Source organism: Falco cherrug, chromosome 12 (genome assembly GCF_023634085.1).
Source record: "Falco cherrug isolate bFalChe1 chromosome 12, bFalChe1.pri, whole genome shotgun sequence".
Classification (NCBI taxonomy): domain Eukaryota; kingdom Metazoa; phylum Chordata; class Aves; order Falconiformes; family Falconidae; genus Falco; species Falco cherrug.
This window is the reverse complement of record NC_073708.1, coordinates 15,032,353-15,059,223: the sequence shown is the minus strand read 5'-3', so window position 1 is coordinate 15,059,223 and position 26,871 is coordinate 15,032,353. Positions and strand designations below refer to the sequence as shown.

At 38.3% G+C, this 26,871-nt stretch overlaps 1 protein-coding gene across 1 annotated transcript in view; it reads right to left on the bottom strand.

Annotated features, from left to right (window-relative positions):
- The window catches only part of DPYD (dihydropyrimidine dehydrogenase), a 366,956-nt gene that overhangs the window by 138,640 nt on the left and 201,445 nt on the right, over positions 1–26,871 (bottom strand). The window contains exon 14 of the mRNA XM_055724875.1: positions 8,719–8,883. Coding sequence (XP_055580850.1) covers positions 8,719–8,883 — 165 coding nt within the window. The remainder of the gene's footprint in view (positions 1–8,718; positions 8,884–26,871) is intronic.

Genomic DNA, 26,871 nt, shown 5'->3' with positions numbered 1-26,871 from the left:
ACAAGAATGGGTTACGGAGCTCAGTACCCCTTCCCTGACACGCAGCAGCAGCAGCTCTCTAGGGCAAGCTTACGGCAGTTATTTCCTGAGAAACCTCTCTGAGCTTTTAAGAGGGAATTCCCTGAGCCAGAGGTGATGCACTGCATAGCCTTCTCTAAATAATTTTTCCAGCTGGTTCTTTCTCAACCCATAGGTACCTTTGGCACCGGCAATGCCCTGTAAGAATGAGCTCCGCAGCCACGCTGGCACATGGTGAAGTGTCTCCTACTGCTCATTCCTACCTATCACCCTCCCGGTCCCAATCCAGCTGCACCCTCGCTGAGACAGAAAAACGTGAACTGCACAGTGTATTCAAAATGTGCAAAAAAAAGAAGAATCAATACACTGGCATAGTGATGGCTTTTGCTTTGTTCTCTCTTCCTCTCCCAGAAATTCTGTGTTTGATATACTTTATTTCAATGTTATTCAGCATTAAGCTGAGATTTTCATAGTGCTCTCTACTGTAACCCTAGCATAGTTAGCTTACAATCAATCACTGTATATACAAATTTAGTACTGTTTTATCCTATGTGCATACTACATTTATCTTCATTTAACTTTATCTGGCAGTTCATTGGCCAGTCACTCAGTAATGCAAAATCCTTCACAACCCTTTATAGTCAGCTCTCATCTGTATCTCCCTACAAGACTTACTATTACCAGCAAATTTTACATTCTTGAAATTCTCTCTTTTCCAGATTGTTAATAAACATAATAAACAGCACAGAACACAGCACAGATCCCTAGGGAATTTTACTGGAGCTCTCTATCCGCTGTGAAAATTTGAGTATTTATTCCTTAACATTGTTTCCTATGTTTAACTAGTTATTTATTCATGGGGGTTTCTTCCTTCTAATTTTATAGTAACTTAATGTCTTTCAAATCCTTCAATGAGGAACCCTACCAAACACTTTTGGAAACCCAAGCTCACTTTATCAGCTGAGTCTCTTGATGTCCTCAAAGTAATTTTTTAAGGCGTGGCTTACTACAAATGGAGTTTCTTTACTCTTTTTTTTTTTTCCTTCTTTTTTTTTCTTTTTATTAATTCTATTTCTTAGAACAGATTCTACCAATTTGCATACAAGGATCGAAGTTTTTAGGTCTGTAGTTCACCTGATCTCTCCCAGAAAAAAGGTGTTACATTGACCCCGTGCCAACTCTTGCTACTTTTCAAGCCTCAAGGAGATCTGCTATAGCCAACACTACTATTGAAAAATGCTGATGATCAATGAGAATTTTCCTGTATTTTCCCTTTTTTCCCCCCCCCCCCACTAACACCTAAGCCTCAAGAACTGAAAATTTACAGCACCATACTTTGTAGCTCAGTCCATCTCTATTAATATTCAGGTCATATGAGGCTTCAGCATTTTTTATGCCTTGTGGAAAAGCCTTTCTCAGAAAACTTCCTTCCCTATAAGAAAATGCAATCTCAAAGACCCAATACATCGACATTCCTGTTACTAGCCTCTGTTTTTGTTCACTTACACTTGCAAATAGAAACTGCTGTGCCTACAGAAATGGACAGGCATTTCTGGTGCAAATCCACTGTGTAAATCAGAGGTTTTGTTGAATTCCTCCTTAGACTGCATGGAGGAAAATGTGCCCTGATTGCTCAGGAAGAGCTGGACCAACACCAGCAGCAAGGAGGATGCCCTCTAGACAGGGGGAGTGGAAGCTCCCCTGAATTATGCAGAACTCCTTTGTGAACATGCCTGCTCTTCCTCCCATCAGCTCCCTCCTCTCTCTCCTCTAGGAACATCTTTCTGTACAGCTTTTCATCCTCCCTCTTCCTTGTGGTAAAGAACGAATCAAAAGAAGGAAGGCAGTCATATGCTCCATGCTCCAGGGCCTCTTCCCTTTTACCCACCACAGCAGTTATTGGAAATTCCTGGCCATTCCTGCACTCCACACTAGCTAGGGCCAAGACGTTTAGTTCCTGGGTGAGGTAACCAGCATGAGCACCTTATTGCAACCTGCCCTCCCTCTTCATCTAGGATTTCCTCTGATGTTAAGGGACTAGGCCTACTGCCAGGTTTCTGTAGTGAAAGGGATCTTTTCCATATGGTGAATTTAACAACTGCTGTGGGGGTTTTTTCACCTCCTACCAAGCATCCATGACGGCTGGCTTTGGGAAGTTTAAGCTGCAGCAATAACAACTTCTGGAGTTTTTTAGTGTGAGTTGTGGATCTGAAATTCAAAGAAAGGAACCCAGGTACCTGTTCCACACTGCTGGGCACATCCGTGATATGGAGTGTGTAAGCTTCTAGGCAGCCTGGCTTGTGGGTCCCTCCCCTTGCGCTCTGTCCATTCCAGTTCCTGTGGACAAGCATCTGGGCTTCCAGCAAGGGTCCTCCGGCAGGCCTGAGAGCACACGCAGCCCCTGACTCAGGCCCACGCTGCATTGCATGCTGTGGTTACCAGTGAGGTCCACATGGCCGCAGCCCTGCCTGGATGTTCGGAAATGTTTTATTCCAGGTTTGCAGGTGGTGTGGCTTGTCAAAATGTCTGCGACGTACCTACCCAGGCATGCATCCACGGGGTATTTGGAGTACAAAGTATCATTTCTTCATGATGGAAAGGCAAAGCTATCTGTACTAGCCCTAAGGAGAGCAGCTGGCTGACAATCTGATCTTCACTTCTGAACATGACTCCTACAAAGACAAAGATGAAGGTTCTACCTCACCTAATTATCTGTATTAAAAATGTTATTCCAAATTCCCAAGTATTTCAAATTTGAAACCCAAATGGTAAAACAAACTATAACTTTTATAACCTGAATCAAGTCAGTCACTGATATCTCTAAATGTAAATACTATGTTCTCCACACAACATCCCACAGATCTCTGAACACTCATCAGAAGTGAAAGCTATAATAACGCCTGCAAAAATACACAAATTATTCCTAATACATCTAGTGAGAAAGCCAACTTTGACCTTCTCCTCACAGCAAAGCTGTGAAGCCTATGATTCCTCTGTATTTTAAAGACTTTTCCACCTAATGTCTCTTAATTTTAAGTCTCAAAGGAGTTCTACAGCAATTTTAGATATTCTGGTCACCTTATAACTTCAGGAAATCTTTTTGAACATTGCATTTTCCTGCAGCAAAAGTTACAGGAGCAAGGTACTCCCTTATGCTTGTTCAACTGTATTTTTCTTGCTCTGTAACCCCTCATTTCCTCCTACCCTCACAGTAAAATAAAAACAAATTTGGTTTTGTTGCCTAAATTTATTAAAAAAAAAACCAAGAAAAAACAAACAAACCAAAAGAACCCCAAACACCAGAACCAAACTAAACCTCACTGCCTCATACCTCTATAGCAGAAAAAAACTTGCACAATATAATTACACCATTTCAGGAGATTTAAAAAAAAAAAAAAAAAAGCAAACCAAAACCCCCTATGCTACAAAGAAGTTGGTTATCAGCCCAGGATCCAGCGATCTGTTCCCACACGCTCCCTAGCACGGCTACTCCTGACAGGTGTTCCTGGGACATTCTGAACAAAATGTTGAACGAAAATATGTCTTTAACAGTTTCAGCCTTGAAAAGCTGCTCTCTGCTGAGTAACTGTCAGAGAGACTGTCAGCAACATTCTGAAAGCAGCAGAACAAACATTAAGATGACAAAGAGTTTTGAGCTTAGTTTTGGGGTCCAAAAGTACTTGATGTTTCTAGTAGAAGAAGTTTCTCAATTAACATGTCACGACACTTATCTGAATCACACAGTCAGTGTCACAGCGCACAATCTGGCATCCTGTGTATGTTCCTTAGAGCCATGCAGCAGCACAAACTCATTTGTGCTCAGTCAGGAGGCCAAAAAGTTACTTTTAAGACTTCCAGTATAATAATAGAGCAACATTGAAAAAGACTCTATTTGGCATCTTCTTCCAAGACCCCAGCTCTTCCTTGCAGTACAAATTTCTGAGACATTTGCTTGTTTGTGATGGACCTCTGTTAGCCCTGTAGGGAATGACATTTCCTCTGCAATCTATTTTATTTCATTCAATGTCCTTTCAAAGCACTTTATCTGTACTGCTTTGAGCTACTGAACATACTCAGACCCAAATTAATTTGCATATTGAGATTTTTCATTAATTTGCTTACTTTTTTATCATCTACAGGGCATCAGTTACAGTTTTGGGAGAGTAGAGAAAGACTACCTGGCAACTGCGTCCATTGCCTTCTTACTGAAACCCCAGCTCACATTTTTCCAGAGAGAAGTGTTTTACCCTTTTCAAACCCTGCTCTTCTCATGCTTGTTCTCCCCAGTGTAAATGCTAAAGAGGTCTCAGTGTAGTATGCAACCTTAAAATATTTGCCCAGCTACTAGGTAGTGTAAATATATAGACATGCCTTTGGGACTAGAAGAATAGACATCTGTGTAAGTAGGTGGCTTACCAACTCAAATGAGAAGGCTGAGTTATGGTGAGCAAAAGGGTTTGATGAGGAACAGCAGCAGTTTGTATGCTTTTTCCGATGAAAAAAGTGCTACCACCAATATATCCCACTCCCTCCCAATCACCAAAAATGATTCTCATGATTGCCAGCTTCACTGTGTTACTGGCACACAAAGATGTACTGCCACTGCCAGTATTCATGGTTCCCGGCACAAATAATGGCCATATTGTAGCTAATGTCAAGTAGGTGAATATAGAATTTCAGCAGTAAGCTCTCTTCCAAGTTTTATGATTTTCTTTTCAACTTTCTCAGCCACACTTTCTACTGATTCAAGCCTGCAAAGTTTTGCTGAAGTAAAAGTGGTTGTTTGGTTTCTTTCCTGCACAGTTGTCATTCCTGATCATATCATTAGGTGAGTTCTTCTTGGCCAAATTAATATTTTTTAAGTAAACTAATTTATTGAATATACCATAAAACACCATTTTTTTTCAGCCATATACTGGCTGGAAAGCACATCAATACACTGTATAATCAAGTACCTCTTTGGCAAATAAAATATGAAAACAGGACATGTTGGGGCATTAGCATTAGTTCTTTTGCCCTGCTACCTAAAACACTTCAAATATTGCGTGTCCAACTTACGGTCTAGTCCTTTTAACACAAACTGACAACTTCATGCATTTCCCACCCATGATGGGTTGCTCCCATTCAGCAGCTAAGCCCCCCCACCCCCCCCAGCCACTTGCTCACCACCTCCAAATCTCCCCTCTGCCATTTCAAACCCATCTGAGCAGGCCTTGGAAAGGGAGACTCTTCCCATTTCTCATTATGCTGTTGAGGTAATATTTGTATTACACAGGAACAGCTTTTAGTTGCCTTCCTTGGCTCAAAATGTCCCTCTGTTTTAGGGAGTAAAGAGAACAGACTACCGAACTATGATTGTGGTTTCAGCAGTCACTCCCCTCAAACAGCAGTAATGAAATTTAAATCTTAAAATTTTGATTATTGATATTTTTCTTTCACTTTTTCTTGAGTTTTATATTAATATAACACTTCACAAACAACCTTTTTTGGGAGAGCGGGCCTGCAAAATTTGCCAATAAGCTGGCAGCTTTATACTAATGAAGAAGGGATATTTGAATATTAAATTTAAGAGTATGAAATTAATAACTGTTCAATCTTTTCTCACTGTCAAGTTTTCAGTCTCTACTAATAAAGAACACCACCACCCCATTTTATCCTGATTAATAATTGCACAGAATGATAAATCCTGTGGCATCAAATGCTATGTGTGGCCAGAAGACAGAAAAACATAAATACTTAACAGAATCTCTTAAAAAAAAACCACCTTAGTTAACCGTGTAAGGAAGATGTTTGGCTATCACAAAGACAGGCTCCAAAGAAGTAAAACCACAATATCTGAAAAAGTAAAAAGACGACAGCAAACACAAACACACCAATTTTCTTCTCACTTTCACAGCTCTCTGACTGATAGCTTATATATTTTCTTGGTATACAGGGAAGCAGTGGTCACAACATTTTTAAAACTGCATCCTTTGAAAATTTAAGAATGAATGCTGAATAATACCATATATCTTAAATGGTCTCAGCCAAGTTGCTGAAGTAATACCTTACTGAGATGACTGAAGTACCAGAAATCCCATTTGTAATTGCAAATCATTTTAACAGAGAAGCACCTGATTAAAAAAAAAAAAAAATAAAGTAACAAAAAAAAGTAATCTTGGGCCTTTACTATGCATATCACCTGACTTCTTTGTGTGCGTGTTTTCTGAAAAAAAAACCAAAACAAAACCAACCAACCAGTAAAAGTGATATTAAATTAACTCAATTAAAAAAGATCCCAAATTGAAACAGCAAAACTTTTTGATGATACTCCACAAGCAAACATATAAAATCCAGACACTTTCTCTTTCTGCTTTTTCCTCTGCTTGGACCCTTACAAATATTTAATTCACTACTCATGGCATTCAAGCAAGTTTCTGCTGGTGGCAGCTTTTGCACTAGTCCACTCGAAGTAGGTTCAGGTTCAAAGGGAGAAGCTAATGGAAGAGAAGACCAGGAAAGACTGCCAGTCAGAGATAACTGCAAGCTATAAGCAAGAATTAGGAGTCAGAACAGTCAAAGAATGAGGCCACCCACTAAAGGGGTGATGACAGCACAAGGGAGATGCTAGTTCCTGATCTACAGAGGCAACACGTCACTATTAAGTGACATTATTCACTGAGCTGTGACTGGTCCTTTTTTGCACAACCCCTTGCAAAAATTAGTTTAAATACTAGCCTCTCTTGGGGGAACTTAGCTGCTTTTTGCGTGTTATGGTTCATTTCTGGCTAATGGCACCAGACAGGATGCTGTTGTGGAATAACCTTCTAGTAAGGTAGCTGTTTTGCTCATATCCTCATCTGTAAGATAAATCTTACCTTAAATTACTTGTATTACATAGCAAAAGTAACTATGTATAAATTTTGCTTTGTTTTTATTATTTACCGTAGCAAGGTAAGTTTTTTTTACCATGATCACCTGTGTCCTCAACTCTGGCCTTCATTTGAGAAGAAAATGTCATTCTTAGTTTGCTAATTAAGCTCACCCAAACAGTTCTCAGAAATTGATTTTGCTTGTAAGAAAACACATCAAGTTTAAAAAGCCTTTCTAGCGGAGTGTACAGGAACTGGGGGTGGGGGGAATATCTGTAAGCTCTAATTATACAGAATATTTCTAAATAATCACATTTCTACTCAAGGAACAAATACCTGTTTTCAGTTAGCAACAAATTTACCATTATAATTATGACAGTTCCTAGATAAGTTCACGGGCATGTTTTAAAAATCCCCGTAAGCTGCTGCTGGGTGCTGCTTCTCCCATGCCCACACAGGTGTTACGAACCTCAAAGATGCCACAGCAGAAGCCACAGCCAACATGCAGGAGCTGAATTCACATTCTCACAGTAATAACTCACATAGGGAGGGATAATCAGAAGATGCTCACCCCGGGAACTGTGGAAGAGTGGGACTTCTTCATCCCACACAAGAGGCTAGGTCTCAGAAAATTCAAATTATTTGTTTTTTAAATGTTGCTAGTGCTTTTCCTCACAGAAAGAACAGTTTGGCCTGAAGCACAAAGTGATGTAATAGATTTTTGGTGAAGACTGCAATAGGAGACCATTCCCACAGCAGAAGCGGCTGACAGTCTGCCTGCATAAAATACCCAGGACTTTGACAAAAGGACATTAAAACAAAAATCAGAAAATTACAGTATTTTCTTTCAATTCACACATTCAGTATTACGAAGCTCAGTCACAGTAAATAAAGCAACATGAACCTCAGCAGAGAAACACACAGTCCATCCGTTGTGAAGTAGTTATTAAACACACAGCACTTCACTTTTACTATCAATACAACATGTTTAAACATTTTTATACTTGCTGATGTATACATTTAAACTCCAGGAATAAGAAAAAAAAACAACTGATTGTCTTCATATCTTAATACATTAAGGAACATTCACTTCTTTTGTCCATAGCTGAGCCATGGAGGTAATAACTTCAAGACAGAAGTTATGTAGGTTCTGGGATTTCTAGCTCTACTCATTTGAGATAATGATTGAGGAGAATTTTACTGTCCACCTCATTGTTCTTATTCACAAGAACAGTAGCTGAAAACCATTTACACCAGCTGGCAGTGTCATTGCTCCCAACTTCGATTATTACCTTCTAGACAGACATTTCCCATTGCCAAGAATACTCTTAAAAAATCTACCCTTGTAGTGAATTTAACCTTAAGTCAGTATTGGGTTTTTTTCTCCTAAAGTAGCCAATTGCTTATAAAAACATTAGAAGTATCTTTCATATTTGGATTAAGAATGAAAAGAACAAAGATTCCTTTTATGATCAAATTCAATTCACAACAGCAAAGATTATTATAAGTTGCATCTTTAAATATGATCTTAAACACAAAATTATTCACAACAGAACTGAGAAGCATCCACACTGGGATCAAGTCTTTCCCTTGATACTATCTATTTGAATCTAAACATCAGCCTAACTAAAAAATCATGACTGTTCTCTATTTGTGTAACAGTCATTTCACAGAATTTTCCATCATAAGGATTATTTGAATGGGCTTTTCTGGTTTTTAATAACATACTCATGTCAATAAAGCAATTGGCATTCTATTTAATAAATATTAAATAGCTGAGTTTTCACAGATCTGTAAACTGGAGATTCTAAATAAGTATGTTGCATCTTTATGACTGAGCGGTACTTACACGGTTTGGAAAGTCAGCCTTCAGTTCAGCAATACTTTTACACCAATATGCTGCTGTTTTCTCGCTGATCAGTTCAATGTTTAGAAAAGAGCCTTGGCCTGGGCCATACAAAGGACCTGAAGTAATTCCACGTACAATCCTTGGAGAAACGTTGGTCACGATATCCTGCAAAACAGTGAAACATTTCAGATCGATTTTGCAAGGCAAGGCATACATCAGAGATGTCCATGAAACAACATAAACTTAAATGTATCAGTTGTTTCAAAAATACTGTTATCGTGAGTAAAAACTACAATTCTAGGCCAGTTCTCTGAATTAGCAGATTCTCTAATTAGATTCTCTACAACAGAGGAGAAAAATGTTTGCTGTTGTGTGTGAAACTGTATGGTAGCTATCAAACGCTAGTGTGGGGCACCTATAAACTGCTATACAAAAAAATCATTCAAGTAACGCTGTTGTGTTGGATAGAGGACATACAAGACTGTGTAAAAAACTGCGTTGGCCTGTAACGTAACAGCATACATGTGACCCATCCTCCCCAAAGATGATCAAAGTCCATATCCAGCACTAACAGGTGAAGTGCAAAGAGGTGCTGCCCCATCAGCCTCTCTGCTGAAAAGTCAGGGTCACAGGTCCCGTCACCAGTAAAAGTACAGTGGTGTGTCAAGCTTCACAAATGCAATTATATGAATAGAAGAGATCAAAATAAAAAAATAAAACCAAAATTAGTGAAAATTAAGAACAATACTGTAAAGCACGATATTTCTGAAGGTCACCATGAGGTTAGCAAACAATTTTGAAACATACAGTAAACACACAAAATGTTGACTTGTTTAGTAGTCTTAATTAAGCTGCAATGTCACCGTATCTACATTAACAAAGAACTGTAAATTCCGCAATTATTTAAAACTAAAGAGAAACATAGATGGCAAAATGTTCCTTTTGCCAATTTCCAATTAAAAATAATTTTGAGTAAGGGTCATTTATTTACAAATGTATCAGAACTATTTGTTTAAGTACCCCTCCCACCATCTTGTCATTTTTAGTGAGATAACATGAACCTCCATTAGTATATAGCAATTAAGGTCAATTTACATATTTTAATTAAGAACCATCCCATATAAAACAATTAGGGTAATAGGCATACTAACTGGATTTCATAACATTTGGACGTTTTTCCAACTAGATAGACAGGAAACCTTAATTAGCATTAATTAGCACTGATCTGCATATGTTTGATAAGGCATACCCTTGCCACAAAAGATTATTTATTCCTGAACCTGCCAAATGCTGCAGTTACAAAGGATAAAGGGACTTTTCTTCACATTGTATGTAAATTTGAGGCAATCTTCATTTGCGTATAAAGTTGAATTAATTATTATACAGTAAATATGCACTAATATTTTAAACTGATGGATAATTATATGCCCATTTACATATGTAGAAATTATACAAAGTAATCTCCCCAGTTCATCTATTTTCAGGTCTAATAAGTCTGGAACATGGACATCACAATAATCCCGAATTTTCCTATCATAGTATTTCCCCTTCATCACAAAAGCTTCAGCTCCCTTTCAACAGTTAAATCATATTTTCAGAAAAAAAATAATTCACAACATTTTCTGAATTTATGCAAACCAAAACCAAACAGCAAAGTACACTCCCCTCACTCCCAAAACAAATTACAAAAATTGCAGTTTATGCAGAAGAATCATTTACATCAGTTTGCTCTGCATTATCCTCTTGAGCATTTCACTCCTTTTTAAATTGCCTCGGAGGAGCTTGTGCTCTGACTTCATCCCAGAAAGCTATTCGTACCTACAGGCCCCTGCCACCACATCATCCAGCCTGACACAACGTGCAAAGTCAACGACGTTAGTGCTGGTGACCTGGCCTTGCCCCTGCAAGCAGAGGGAGCACACGGCCACCGGCCAGCAGCTAGGAGTTACTCTGACCGTGCTGCAAGCGACCATGAGCTTCCTTTTCCAGCGCTCCACAGCAGCGAGAAGCTATGTAGCTACAGTAGCATGGCACTAAGCCTGCGCTAACAGCCTGCCTCTTGGTGGGAATTATTATTCTTGGGTTCAGTGCAAATGATGGTAGGACGCATGTGGCATGATTCCCATTCTGTGGCTGGCTTGTGTACGTGTGCATGCCAGACAACGCTTGGAGCCACCTATGGTACTGTTTGTCATCTCGCTACGTGCATGTTTTGTTCTTCTTCCAGCCTCTCTCATTTTACTACAGGTAAGAATTCAAAGACTGAGATATTACAGCCTAAATTATGCCTCTCGTGGGACACCCACAAAGCCTCAGTCTGCTTCCATGCAAAAGCACTCTGAAGTTTTTCTGTCTGCTGTGGGTCTCCAGGCTATCCCTTCTCTCTTTGAAGAGCAGAGACCCCTGTTCAGACCCTGTGACTGCTGCCAAATCCCCACAGCCTTGCCTCACTCTTTCCTGGAGCTCAGTCACAGTCAGTATCTGAGTGACAATTTACCTCTCCAGGATCCTGCAAAGCTGAATCAGGTAAACGCACAGACCTTGGAAAAGTCCCCAAAGCAGCCACTTTTCACTTTCATGTCCACAAGAGCTACACAGAGCCACATGAAATGGTAAACAGACGTACATCTCTGCCTAGGTTTCCTCACACGTGAGTCTCCCTTGAAGTTCTGCGAGCCCCCTTTGGAGCTCAGGGACCTTGCCCTCCCTGCCCCCCAGCAGACTGCTGCTCCTGCAAATGGCGGCTCCCACGGCTTCCCTACTGCCTCTGCGCCACAGGGCCCCTCAGCCGTGTCTGTGCATCACTTAGTCTTTCCTGACCATGCTGCTTCTGCTTCCAAAAATCCTTCCTGGCTTTGGAATCCAAACATTACCACCTGGCTGCTTTGTCTTGATGCCCCCTGAGAGGGATACGCTGTTCTTATTTAGGATCCCATTCCTGGTTTGCCTCTCCTAGCTCCGAGTAAACTCGATGGAGAGAGTCTGTAATGACTGACACACTGGCACCTCCCTGTCTCTTGTTAGCACATGACAGCCCCAGACACAAGGAGACTCACAGTTCATGGAAACAAAATGGAATTTATAACTTATGTGATGATTCAGGGAATCTGTCTCCGAACACATAGAACAAAATCACACAAGTGAGAGAAAAGAAAATTGTCTCTCTGAGATGAGTGTGAAATACCTACACAGAACATGCCTTACTATCGCCTTCCTCCTCTGCCTCCCACCGTGGCTGGGAAAGCTGAGCAGAGAGATAGCTGGGCAAAGGACCACTTGGCTGGGCCCTGACAACTTCACGTGCCATGGCCCTTGGAGCACATTTCACATGGGATCACAGGTTCTTTTCACTGAGAGAGGAAATTCTGGTGGCTGGCCAAATGTTATTGCCATCTCCAAAACAGCGAAGGCCAGAGCAGCTGAAGTAGCCATAGCCCTCCACCCCACGGGGTTTGTCACAGACCATCTTCTGGTGTTTAAATGGAATACTGATTTTTGCTATTTGTAGAAATCGGCAGCCAAATGCTGGCACTGATCACTCCTTATCTCTTCTGAAATCCCAGCTTTTCCTTGTATCCTGGCTATGTGCACAACCCTTTTCTGATTCATAAAGACTGTGTGTGCATAAAAAGCCACAATGGAACTGGAGCAAGAAGGAAGCACTTCAAAGCTTGAACCTAAAAACCTCCTGGATTCTAAAACAATCTGACTGCTACAGAGAGATGACCTGACTGATGAGTTAGTCTGGTCCCTGCCTGCAGTTGAAAGCAGAGGTCCACATACAGAAGAACAGGAGAATGTCCCCAAACTCCAAAACAAATCAAGTCTCTTACCTCCCCACGCAGTGGAAGCAATAAACAGTCCTTGGGAAAAACTGAACAAAGCTTTCATGTACTCTGAAGACCAAGGATAGAAGACTTTTAATAAAGAGCAACTAGGGGAGAACACCAAAAGACAAAGCCATGGAAAAAAAGGCTAAAAAATTACTGCCAAAGGTAAACAGAATAGTCCACAGGAAATCAATTTGTTTCATGGGGAAATCTTGCAAATGAATGCAGACTTGGGGATTAGGGATACTGTATTCAGTACTAGATTACAGCAAAACAACCTGGTTTGGGGGCGTTAATGCAAATGAAGAGAAACAGTGACAACAAACGGAATCAAGGGCCAAACATGAATCATGAATATTTCAGTTACTAAATTTCTTCTTTTGCTTCAAAAGCCAATTCTTTTCCCCAAGAGAGCACACCAGAAACAATCATATCAATCCCTCAAAGATACCTAGCTCAGGACATCACCTAAGAAAGTGATGTTACACAGATAAAAGCATCTATATCCTGCTGCTTTTGGATTCCTCTTCTCTGCTTATGAACAATTCTGGTATTCTAGTAACTTGAGACTGAGTTAATTTGCATTACACATATACTTCTGTTCCCGTTGATTAATTAATTAACACTAAAAAAAAAAGACCCAAGGCATTGATCAGTCCCCATTTGCTCTAATAATCTCTGAACTCTGCAATCAGATCATTGAACTCTAAACTACTTCAGTCTAATGGGCTGGGAGGGTTGAGACATCTTAAAGATAAAGCCCAAACACTCAGCAGTTTTTAGTCAGTTAAATTTAAATAAAGGTGCAAATCAATACATCAGCACATGCCTTACTAGTCACCCAGAACTGTTTTGTTTCACACTGTCCACACTTGCAGTTAATAATTGCCACAGATTTTTGTATTATAAAAACACAACCAGGCTGTTTAAACTGCGAGACTCTTTAAGTTTGGGCAGCAGGACATTTTGAATTTTAAGGGATCCAAAGGGGTGTCCAGCAGAGCATTAGATCGTATGACAAGTACATTCATTGTGTGTTTCTTCTAAACTAATCAGCAGAGAAATAATTCACATTGTGAATATTAATGTTGTCATCTGTAGGTGTGGAAGTTAATGACCCGTTGAAATGAATCAAGCCATTCACCTCTATCTCAGAGTTACTGTTTTAGGGGAATCAAGAAGACAGCTCTTCATTAACTGAGTTCACTTCTTGTTTCATAATCATGTCTCACTAAAAAAAAAGAAGTTTGCAGAAAAACGTGTAAAGAGGTCAGTTGCAGGAATATATAAAAATAGTCCCCCAAGAGCTATACCACAACCTCATGCCTATTCAATTAATGTAGTTACATTAGGCAAATATAATAAGAAGAATCAAAAGGATTAATCTGTATGATTTTTCATATCAAAGCTCTGATGTGTTTCTATTGATTTGCAGAGCCAGAAACATTCTTTTTCTGCCCATTTTTCCCAAAGTACTTCAGCTAACAGAATTTTAATGAACACCTGAAATAATAAGGTTGCTTAAGAGAACACACAGACATTTATATTTTGGATATGGAAAGAGAATTGATTAATTGTACCTTTAATTAATACCTTAACCACTTTTACAGGTATTCACTCCTGAAGTACAGGTGTTTTCTGTGATGTATCTGCAGCACAATTAAGGTTTTGAGTAAGACTTTTGGATTCTAAAAATACATTTAATCACACTACACCAAGTGTTAACATGTGTTTTCTTCACTCAGAGGGTTCTATGAGACACAGAGAACCTGCCTTGCAGCGTTGGCCCCCAAAGTCAATGAAAGTCACTACACACTTCAAATTCAGCTTTTCTCGCCTTTAACTTAGGAAAGCAGATAGGAATTAGTGACCATTGTTGGGTTTTTTTCATTATTAAGAGAAAAAGGTTTAACACAATGAGCAGATTACTACTTCTAACAACGTTAATTTATTTGACCTTTCTTTCTTCTAGGGAGGGATGGCATTATACTTGCCAAGTGGAGTATGCGTCTGTACAATCAGGGGGTTACTACTGACTAAATGTCAGTACGAACACCAAGGCAGTCAAAGAGGCCTCATTGTGAAGAAGAGTTCTAAATAAATACCTTATTAAGGTAATTTTAGTCAAGTATCTCAAAGCAGCATACACTACGAGTTAGTAGACAGTAAACTGCAATGTAGTAAAAAGCCCAAATCTAAGTTTCTACTTTACTATATTCAACAGATCATCTTTTTTTACTTGAACAACAAAATACAGTAGCTGAAAAAATGCAGGTTTTCACGCAAATTATTGCTTGTACTAAGTAAATAATGCTGTACTCCTTTTCACCAGATTTCTCAAAGATGTATCAAAAAGGCTGTAAAGATTTGAAAACCCAGTATGTGTGAACTGTTTTTACAGCTTATTTTCTAAATGCTTTAATCAACCCCCCAGCATCAAGATTCAGTTTTCCCTACAGTTTCCACTAATTGAAGCAGAATGTGACGTACAATTTCACCTATGTAAAAATGTGGAGGAGAAGACATCGCCCTTTTCTGCCTAATACCGCAGTAGTTAAAGCATTCTGGAAATCTGGCTCACTGCTGTTTGCACACCCTCATAGATACAAATGGCATCACAGACTTATGTCCTCATAATTCCCTGCCAACTCTCACTCAAGGTCTTGTGATGATTTGCCTCTTCTGTGACTCAGCTGTCTAGCCAGACTGTGTCTAGTATCACCCCTTCTGGAGTTTCAACCATCCACAAAAGGCAAGTGAAACCTGAAGCAACAATACCACTTCACACAGCGCTGTTCCTATACATCCTTCCCGAGTTGTTCCTCTGTAGAGCTGAGACGTGTGACATCTCCGTAGGGTTCCTTTGCTGAGGCCCAAAGCACCGACTTGCTCTCCTGAATTTCCCCAAGCTCAGAATTTTTTCCAGCTAAGTTTGTCAGGCTCCTTTTAGCAGAAAGCTAAATCCACAGCAAGGAAGGACCCCTACAAACACAAAACCATTCCATCAGGTACCACCATGCAGATTAACAATTAATTTCCGTAAAGACCTTATCTGATAGAGTAGGATTTTTACAACACATAGCAAGACTTAATGGCTCATGGAGCAAGGCAAGTAAATTTGCTAACGATTTCTGCCCAAGGAGGTTTGATGTAGCTGCTGGCACCTTCCAGGGCACAAACCACCGCTACATTGCGCACAATGCCGCCTGTCAAATTTGTAACACTTGTATTTAGTATTTTATTTTAGTGAGGGGATAGGCCAGACTTCATTCTTCCCATACGAGTACAAAACCTCAGCAAAGTCACTTCCTTGCTCTCTCCTTCTCTTTCCCTTGGTGAATTAGGGAGCATTTTTAAAAAGCTGAAACCACCTTGACAGAAAAACTTATCTCAGAACATCCCACCGTGCAGAAACTGCTCTAATCTCTCTACCACCAGGTATGAGAAATTTAGTACCATAAAGACACCTCCTCTTTTTCATTGTTTTTGGGAACGAAGTCTACATCTAGCCCTCTCTTTCCTCTTCATTGATTTCCTTCTCTTGAAGACAGATAGCATATAATGATAAAATGATGTAAAATAATTATTTTTCAAGTTCTCTCACCAAAATCAGAACAGAATTTAAAAATCTCTTATTTCCTAAGCCTTGCAAGACCGTTCAGATTGGCAGTTTAAAGACTAAGTATTCTGATCTCTCCACGAATACAGAACAGATCTTGAAAAAGTTTCTTGCTGTTACTTATAAATTACACATCTTCAGCTTTTATGTACAAGATCTAGTATGCTATAGAGGGGGAGTGGATACTTTAAAAAAATATCCTTATCTGTCTTTTGATGGCTGTTTGCCCTGTGTTTGGAAAGATGAAAATACCTAAATCTGTACATGTCATGTATCTTGAAAGTCTGGAGTACAAACAGTGCTTGTAAATCTTCCTTAATATTCTCTATTTCTAAGCTGAATAAGCTTAGTTATGCCAACTATTTTTTAAAAAAAGAAAAGCAGACCGTTACCTCATAAATGTTTTTACAACATTAAACTATCCCATTTGTGTTTATTAAACCAATCTAACACTATAGCTCCAGCAAGCAAGCAAGCTAGCTTTCCAAATCAGTAAGCTAGCACGGAAGACTGCAGCCCCATAAGGGAAAAAGCAATGTGTCAGGATTTTGTAGAAAAACTGCTGAAGCACTCATATTGTGTGAAAGACAAATGACAAGTTAAAGGTTTAGTTACCATGTATTTCATGGTAAATATAATCTCATTTAGTGCTTTAAGAGTTAGCCATGAGAAACTTCAAAATTTACAGACATCAAACTTAATTTTTACCTAAGCTTTTATCACTGCTGCTTGCTCAGCACACCACCTTTCTTAACTAATGCAGTTTTCAGACAGTAGGCCATCACTACCAGTAATTTATGATTAAGACAGCAAAATCCTAAGCTTTTTAGATAATCTTACTAGATTAGAGTATAAAACAAAAATTGTTTACTCTCTACCTTAGATGAATCTCGGGACAATCCCATCCCCATTGCAAGTCAAGTAAAACTGGTCTGCTGCCCTTGCTTAAAACAACAGCAGTTCCCCAGTCCTTGTTAATTCATACATGACGGTTCGACTAGAAGTCCTAATTTTACAAACTAAAGCTTCCTAAAGTAATAGATCGGAAGACTAAAAAAAGCAATACAAATTCTGAGTAGAAGTACAAAAAACTAGAAGAGTAACTATAATGCTTATACCAAATGTACAAATACATATATTTTAGTTATGTATTTTACAGAAAATGAACTTTTGATCTTTGTTTACAATTACATTTGCTTGAATAGCTTTTTTGTAAAAAAAACAAACAACACTTTTCATAATACAAAGCCATAATGCTTTAAAATTAAAACATTTAGTATTTTTTCTTTTTTGACATATTTTCTTGTTTCCTAGGCATTAGAATGTAAAGGCATTTGTAGTGTAATTACAAAAGATCATTTTAAAAAGTATTATGTCCTACAGCACTTTCCCTTGACAAACAATTACTAGATACCACATTCAACAGAATACAAAAAGCAATCTTTATCACAAGGTTAAAATTAGTCTTTGAACAAAAGATGCTTTCAAAGCCAATGCAAATTCTCATCAGCTTTATATCAGTTTCTCTGGGACAGACAGGGAAGCAAGGGATGGACCGAAGAGAAAGGGGAAAAAACAAACCCTGAAGGACATTTCAAAAATTTCTTGCTAATGTTCTCTGTAAGCACACATTTTATTAGTTTTCTGATAAAGGTGTAAGCAGTAGGACATGATTAAATTTCTGCTGTCAAACTGCACTGTGGTCAAAAACTATAACCATCAAAGAAGAGAGAAGCAGACTTACAGTTCTTGACAAAAAGTTGTATCCATACTCAGACATTCGCTTTTGCATCTGTTTTTGCAGTGTATATGTTTGTTAGACCTTAGTGTTTTGATATAATCAAGCTACCTAATTGATGAATAGCTGCTTTATCTGACTGAGAAAAATATTTGGTAATTGTCTCAAAGCATTAATCCATTTTTAGTGAGATGCAACAAGAACTGAAAATCATGTTATAACACCCCAGACTTCTGTAAAAAAGAAATCTGAAGCTGATCAGCAGATTTCTCATGCTTTGGTTGTACCTTTTTGTTGGGTTTTTTTGTTGGGTTTTTTTTTTGTTTGTGGTTTTTTGGTTGGGGTTTTTTTGGGGGGGGAGTTCTTTTAGAAACAAATGTAATATCTCTACTTCAAGAGCAAGTTTTCCCAACATTTGGAAACAGCATACAAGCTGTAGCAGAATAAAAAAAATAAAAGGAAAATACATTCTTCGGCTAACAAAGAAAATTAGAAAAAAGAATGTAGTATGGCAGAAAACACAAAGTAAGAACATCTAGTAGTAAGCTCTCTAGAAATTTTCTATCCACAACTTTTTGAGAAGTGATACAATTTCAAACAAACAAGAAAAAGTAAATCTAATTTTTCCTTAGCACAAGTGTTGGTTTCTCTGAAGGTTTTTAGTTTTCCATTTAATTAAACAACCAGAGCTTTCACAATGTAGCATTTTTTCCTGGACTGTGCTCGGCATATCCGGGGAGACAATACCATGAAAAACAGTCATTGATGAAGAAGTCAGCAGTGGATGGTCAACCAAGGCATTTTAATTGAAAGACAGAATTCAAAATAATAAAAAAAAAAGTGCCATCTTTAGAGCTTTAAGTAACCTCAGTTCCAGGAATACACCTGAAGCTACTCATTGTACTATATGGACTGTACTGGGATCTACTGAGAAACCAGATCGTTCAGAAATCACTGCTCCAGACTATATGAAGTGAGATGTTTGAGAATATCTACAATGAAACAAAATGCTATATCATAACAGAACAGACAATCTAATGAGGTACAAGGACAGAATGTCTTGCAACTGTGTAAAAACTCAGTTTTACTCTCCTCTGAGTTGTATTTTCACATCAGCAAATCATTATTTGTGTAGCTTGGGTGAAGTACCTGATGAGCTTTATCAAAAAATCTAAACTGTATCTGTAACTCACGTTCTTTAAAATATTAACAAGGCATTTCTGCAAAATAACCCAGAGCAGATGCTCACAAGCGATCAACATGACAAGACTAGATTCTATTACTCCACTGCAAGCAAAACGTTGCAATGCTAATGATTTGAGGGTAACAGAATGGAATATAATAGGTACACGGTTAAATAAAATATCTACGTGGACTGCAGCTTTGATTGGTATCCTAAAGTGACATTTCTGTGGCATAGCTTCTAAGGATCTGTGTACATTCACAAAGGTGGAAAATTAATGCATAATGATTAAAATATACTAGTCCAATTTATAATGCTTACCCTTGAGAGTCCAGTGGATTTAGATCATAACAACTCCGACTGCCTTAAGAGATTAATTCTTTTACAGACATCTAAAAATATTAGTCCTTTTGCAGCTGTCAGGGAATATCATAATCAAATCAGTGATCAAAACTTGTTGTGAAATGTATTTAACTGACCAAATAAATGAGTAGCAATTCTTAAGGCTTCATTCCAGACAATTACTACTGAATGCTCCCATGAAACAGGAAGGAAAAAGCAGTTTAAGAAGTATGAGTCTAGGAAAACCAGGCAGAAACCAACATAGCTAAGACCCATTTTATTATTTTTTTTTTTTTTTAAAAAAGGTAAGACTCAGGAAAGAGAAGGAAGAATTACATGACACATTTGCAGCTGCAAGTTTGGGAGAGTCACTAAAGGAGTTACACTTACAAGAAGATTACAAATGGATTCTCTTGTACTTTAAGAGGAGGCCTGATTAACACGTTTTTTCAAACATCACTGTTAGAGACAATACAATCTTTTTTTTCTCTAATACTGTTTTCTAATTGCTAAACAAAATACTGCAAGAAGGCAGTAGGGCAACATCAATAGTGGCAGGTTCCTAAAGGGATGAACTAAAAGCCAAGACACATAATGCCCCAGAATGAGCACCACTAGATAAAAGCTGGGAGAGAATTGCAGGTAGTCTCATAATTCTAACAAAATCCCTGACAGAAAAAGCAAACAATGAGAAAATGGGTTCTTTAAAGCCCACAACATCTAAGATTTTGCACTCAATGTGTAGACAAAGAAATAAACCAAAAACCTAACACAGGAATTCTAATGTCTGCTAATTAAGCATGTAACTTCACACTTGAAAAAAGCAAGGAGGTAACTATTTATTTAAAAGACAATACTACATGGATTAGCAAACCTCCTGTCAACAGCTCCGGACACCTGTACAAAGCTCCCTTATTACCTAATTAAATATTAACATGTCCTGATAGAATCTGTTGTATAATTTTAATTACTGTTTTCTCATAGGGAAGCCATATAATCAATGTATTTCTAGCCGTTCCTAGAGGCTGTTTTGTAAAACTCCATTAGTAAACTGTGAACCATCACTAAAATATTTTCCTCCAGACTGCTGTAAGTAAATCAAGACTATTATATTCTCCTAGGAGAATGGAAGAATAGATGCTTCCCTTTAAGAGAAGAAAATAACGCTTTCTTCAATGATCAAGAAGAAAAATCTTTTAACTACAATCCTATTTAAAGAGCTGTTAAAATTCTTGCACAAAGAATCAACATCGGGGAGTTACAGATCACTAAAGTTATATTTAAATTTATGTATAATCCAAAATATTTTTATTGCTGGATTAAGTAATTAGGAGAATTACATTACTCCCTTGAAGCATGTATTTAAATTTTCTGCTGGGGATGAATTGCAAATACTGAGGTATGTCTTGTACCTACCTGCAGCATTTTCTTTCTCCATTAGGATTAAGAATGCTTAAATACTATAAGCATTGATTAGCATTTGTGTATAGGGGTGAGAAAATCAAGGAAATTATACCAATTGTATTTGGGAAGGTATTTAAATAGCTAATACTATAATTTTCGAAGTATCAGTTCTCCAGGTGGCACTAGACAATTTCAAAGTCAGATAAAGTGGTACAGGGAAGGTGGAAGGATTTCAGTATCTAGGGGAACATTTTGCTTTTCATTCCAATGATAATTTATCCATAACACTTCTACTTGATTAACCTGAGCTCTTAAACGTTAACTTTGTTTTGAACACACTCCTTTTATCTTTTCCTATGCAAAAATCCTATTGCATGAGCAAGGATTGCAAGGCTGAGCCTCACGCCACTCTCAAAGACTGATTGTACATAGACCTGAATAACATAATTGTGGGGAAAAACAAACGATGAAAATATCAGCCTCTGCGAACTTTTAACTCAGCACTTTAATGTCTTGTAAGAGATTCAAATCAATTTTAATTCAACACTAAATTTTAGACAGGATCTTTAAAATGGATTTTGATTTTTGCTAGAGGTCTCACCTACTTTAAAATCCATTATATCAAACTAGTATTTTCCTCTTTATATTGGCTACCAGAACAGGGGGACACACAAAAGCATGACGTACAAACTCTTATTTTCATAGACATTTTAAAAATCTGCCCAGTGGGAGATCAAACACGGATTTAATAAAGCAAAATAAAGCAAAGTTCATCAAAATATTCTTGTAGGAACTGAAAGTAGCCATGATACATGGAAATTACTAGCAAGATGATTCTCCTGTTTACCAGCAAGATAAAAATTATTCTGAGCTGGCCATGTTCTTTCTCATTAAATGTGTAACATGTCCCAAAGCCCAGCACTCTTTGGGGTCATTGCTCACCTCTGTCAGTTAAGTAAATATGCTCATCAGAGGATGTGGCAGGCACACATGGGTAGGGTAGGCATGAAGTCCGTTCCTTTTGGAATCTATAGGAAGGTGGTTGTTAGAGACTACAGTTGAGTTCAGGTTTCATTTGGGAAATGTGTGGCAAATGTTCCCACTACTACTGCCACAGGGGTGTAAGAAAGTATATGACTGCTGTGGCTAGATCTCTGGCACTATTAATGGCAGAGCCAGCTGAGACGTGCTACAAAAGACTTGTGCATGCTCAAAACTGGAATCCTAATAATAAATCTGTCCTCAGCTTGAGAGGGCAGCCTGACCTGCAGGCTCTCTGTTTATTTCAATAGAATATTGATTTAAAACTGAGGCAAGGATTCAAAAGCCTTCTGATGTTAAACTTAAAAAGTCACGCACAAAATTGCATAAGGAGAAACAGGGACTTTTCCAAATGAGAAATCCTTGATTAGGGATAATTATGTTACTGATAAACAGGACATAGGCAATGCCTTCCTATCCTTTTTCCTACCACAGAACCGAGGTGTTTAAAGCACAGCTCACTGCAAAACCTCACTGAGGAGTAGGATATACCTACTACTGACACGTGCCAGATCACACGAGCAGTCTCACTCCAAGAGCAAAGCAGCCAGGTTTGCAGCAGGCCCAAGGAGAGCTCCACAGCGTGCACATCCAGCATTCGCCCTACAGCCGTAAATTATCGATATTCTCTTCTCAGCCCAAAGTTGCATCCTCAGGTATGGAGACTAATCTATACGGCATAGTCAATGCTCACTTATCTTAATGTGCAAAACAAGGAAGCATATAGGCAGTTATGGATTGCATGTTACTACTTTTGGAGGCAGTAGTAGGAATCTGGGTTTTTACACCTCTGCTTATCTTAGACAACCTTCCCCCAGTTAACATTGGTTTGTGCAGGCAGGATAGAGTAGGGCAGGCTTCTTTCCTGCACATCTAGGGAAAGCAAAGATAAGACTATTTTGTGCACACAGTGATACAGAAGAAACTTCAATCCTCATGGTATTTAAACAGTATTTTGTAAGCTACAATGCAAAACACTGATGTGCAGTATCCCGAGAATATGTACTAACTTTTTGACAAATTCTTAAACTACAATCACAGAAACTAGAGGTATTGTAGGAGGGAAACCAATCGGGCATTATATAAACTCTTTATGCCACACATTTCTTCACGACTTCTCTTCATATATTTGAATTTTATATAAACATACATGCACTATATATGCATATTTGCAAAATAAGTTGCATAATTTTGAATTTGCATAATTCATACTTCAGTGAAACATTCTTTTATTTTGGTACTCTTTAACCCACAGCCTCCTTAAGAGAAAAAACCTGTCTGTTTTAAATCTAGATCATGCCATTATTCTATGATACTTACTGTCGTCAGTGATAATAACACTTCTTAACTGGGCCCATTCCTGCAATCAATTTCATTTTCACAGTTCCCGTGAACTCCAGTAGGCATTCCAATACGTCTGCATTACCAGATTGGAGCCTCATTACAGTAATACCTTTTTTACTTTTATTTTTAGAAGGATGCTGAAAATGGCTAACTTTCTACACATTGTACATGTACAACCGTCAACAATCCAGCCCTTTATGAAAGTATTCATATATAAACATGAGTACTGCTTGTACTGCAGTTCTTTGAAAGTGTCTTCTCTCTCACTGCAGCCATGCTGTTCTGTAGTAATATAACACAATTTATTTGTGAAAATACATGCATCTACTTTCTATTTATACATTGGATTCTATACCATGAACTCGCCTAATTTTAATTACGCATCATTACCTAGTGATACAGATAAGAGAGCTCTCTCCATCTAAATTGTGAATACTAGCATCTCAGAAGATTTTTCCTTTTTTAAGTGAAGATAAGTTACCGCATTAAAAATAAATGAGTTATTTTTGTCAGTTGATTGGACACTGAGTACACATAATAAATCACTAAGAGCATTGTATGCTAGTCTACGTGCTAACCTTGAGCCGTAGTTTATCTATTGCCTGCAATTCAGAAGACAATAAGATATTTTACCCAATCAGCTGATCAGCTGAAGGAACTCAAAAGACTGAAATGGCTTTGAAATACACACGCTTTTAGATATCAAATTACCTCTGGAACCCTCTACCCAGAAGTAACTCGAACAAAACCCATTTGAAATACAGCTTCAATATTCAAAAAAATCAATAATTTAAACCACAGGTTGAACATTTTTACTGCTTCCACTGCAGACTGTCATTTTTTGAAATGAAAATGCTAATGGCACCAAAGGGGAAAGCTCCAGCCAAAAGAGATACATGTGTGCAGGCATGGATTGGTTCGAACTGCTGGTTTGCTTTCCCTCCCCCAGTTACGTTTACATAAGATCTCTTAAAATAAACAACTATCATTTTCATCACGTTGAAAAAAATGTTTTTCTTTGTTGCACTTAATGTTTCTGTCCATGAGAGCTTAGCTGTATCAAGACACTTCACTGTAAACATGCGTGCTGAATGCAAATACCACATCCTCAATTATGCTATTAAGCCACATTATTTTGAAGCAGGCACTAATGTCGTGCTTTTGAATACCAGCTAGCACACTGGGAACTCTTGTTTTATAGACAGAAAAGCAGGAATATAGGTGATGCTGTGTTCCAACATCTATATCAGAAATGGGAAGCAGTCCAGCGCACCCTGCAAAAAAACAAACGAGTACAGGTGGTCCACTGCTTGTGATAAAAGCTCATTTAAGAGCAGAAATGGCTGGCTGACAAAAGACTTCTTAAAGGATGAGGAAAACACATAAGGAAGAGACATGGTGGGAATGTGAACTCTTGAATGTAATTGAAGCAAGCTGCACATGGAGGATGTCTGACACAGAAGCAAATCTCTCCTCTGCATGAATTTGACTGTCAGACAGATTCTTAGCAGAGCTTGAAATCTGTCAGTCTCTTTCTGTGGAAACTTATCTTTCAGTAACTTAAACCTCATTAAACCTTGCACTTTCTGGCACTAATTTTTTATATCTTGTTAAAGGAGGAATGAAAGAAAGAAACAAACAAAAACCCCAAAAGCAATGAAATACACAGCACAAGACAGAGCTTATGTATCTACAGGTATGCAATACGCAACACACATGAACAATTTTTATTACAGTAGCAAAGCATCAATTTTAGTAGTGAATATAGGGGCATAAGAAAGAAGTTGTAAGGTTGATGGTCTTTGGTTTATAATTTTAATACTTCACTCTCAAATACATTCTCACTCTCTCTTTCATATACATTTAGAATCTTCTCCAACAACAGTGTTAGAATGGAAAACATAAATGATATTATGAGAGTAAAGTTGCTTAAGTAAAGAAAAGTATGTATTTGGATACATACAGTTTTACTGTAAAGTGAAGACTAAGTTTGCATTTCCAGGTTAAACTTTCTGTTTCTAGAAAAAAACCCCACAAATCCAAACCCATAAAACCTCTTACGAATTTTCTGGCTGATAGATTTGTTCAATTTCAACCCAAGATAAATGCAGATTTTTAGCCTGGAATAAGAAATGAGAAAAGTATAACCATTAAAAAAAAAGCAATACTAGAAAATGCATACTCCAAAAATTCGGACGTGGACTCCAATATTTTGCTCTCCCTAAAGGCACAAAACTGTTCTGGATATCAAACAAAGAAGTCCATAAATGTAAGCGGAGAAATTCACCTGAGTTTAAATATACCTAGAATACAGGAAAATAAGATTTTGTTTATTTATGTGTTTGAGATCTGCATTACCTTCATGTGAAGCCACCTATTCCAGGTACTCCTGGCAGTCTTTAAAACAGACCTCCTACACGATAGCAGCAATCAACTGACCTTCCGAGAACACTGCTGTTGGCAGCAACATAAACTTAAACAGAATAATAAAAAAACCAGCAGCAACTAGAAACCCAATATTCACATTTTCCTCAATTCTTGCAAAGTTAAGGAGGAAAAACAAACTCTTCAAGTTTGTGCTGGAGTTAAGAGACTCAGGCTGTTACAGATCACCCCCGGGCAAGAGCTCCAAGCACACGCAACAGCAGCATTCAGATGACTGCCAGCATCTCCTTCCCCCCATCCCAGTGTACCCAAACCAGCTGGTACCGTCTGGACGCATTGTTAGTTCCCCAATGAGGCACTTTGCAGCATTCAAGCCATGAAGTTTGTCACTGCTGACAATATTTGGATAGATTTAAGACGCAGTCCCATATAGCGCGCACTGGCAGTAGGTTAATCTTGAAATACAAAGCATGGATACTCTTAGCAAGGCCTGCGTTCAGAAAATACAAGGGGTGTAGGCTTCTGGCTCTTATCTGCTGTTGCAGCTACAGCCTGCAATGGAACTACATCCCTCAGCCGGAAGGACTGATAATTTTCTTGCTGTAGCCTCTGGATGTTTCCTCTAATGATCCCAGCATTACTCCTATCTTGTCTGGATTGACTTTTGCTCAGCATGCTCTCAACCATGCCCCAGTCTCCCACAAACACTGAATAATGCAATCAACTGCTCAAGCTAAATCAGCCGAGAGTTATAAAGCTGAGTTTCGACATATTGAAAACACTTCAATCAATGTCACTTTACTAAACCTTCTCTATGGCTTGATATACACATTAAATAAAAGGGTGGCAAACAGGAACCCTCCTGAACTGCACAGGGAGAGAACCATTGCAGGCAATAAACCTGCACATAACACCAACAATGCACCGACAACAGGCTCCTCTGGCTCCATTGTTTAAGCATGAGGTTTGAAAACTGACAGCGAAGATGCTTTGGGAAAGCGCATTACGGACAAGTTAGGAAATGTTTCCATTTTTGATCTATTCCACAATAAAGCAAAGACATAAGATACGGCTACAACTGCATTTGAAAAAAAATAATACATTTTAAGAAAATGTAATTTCTCAAAGAACTCTGTAATTGATGCTGTTTAACAGCAGCTTTATTGCCACACAATTTTTTGTTATTACAGATTTTGATGTTGCAATATGGCTTTAGATACATACATTTACTACACCATATGAATTGCCAGAAACATCCTTTTCTATA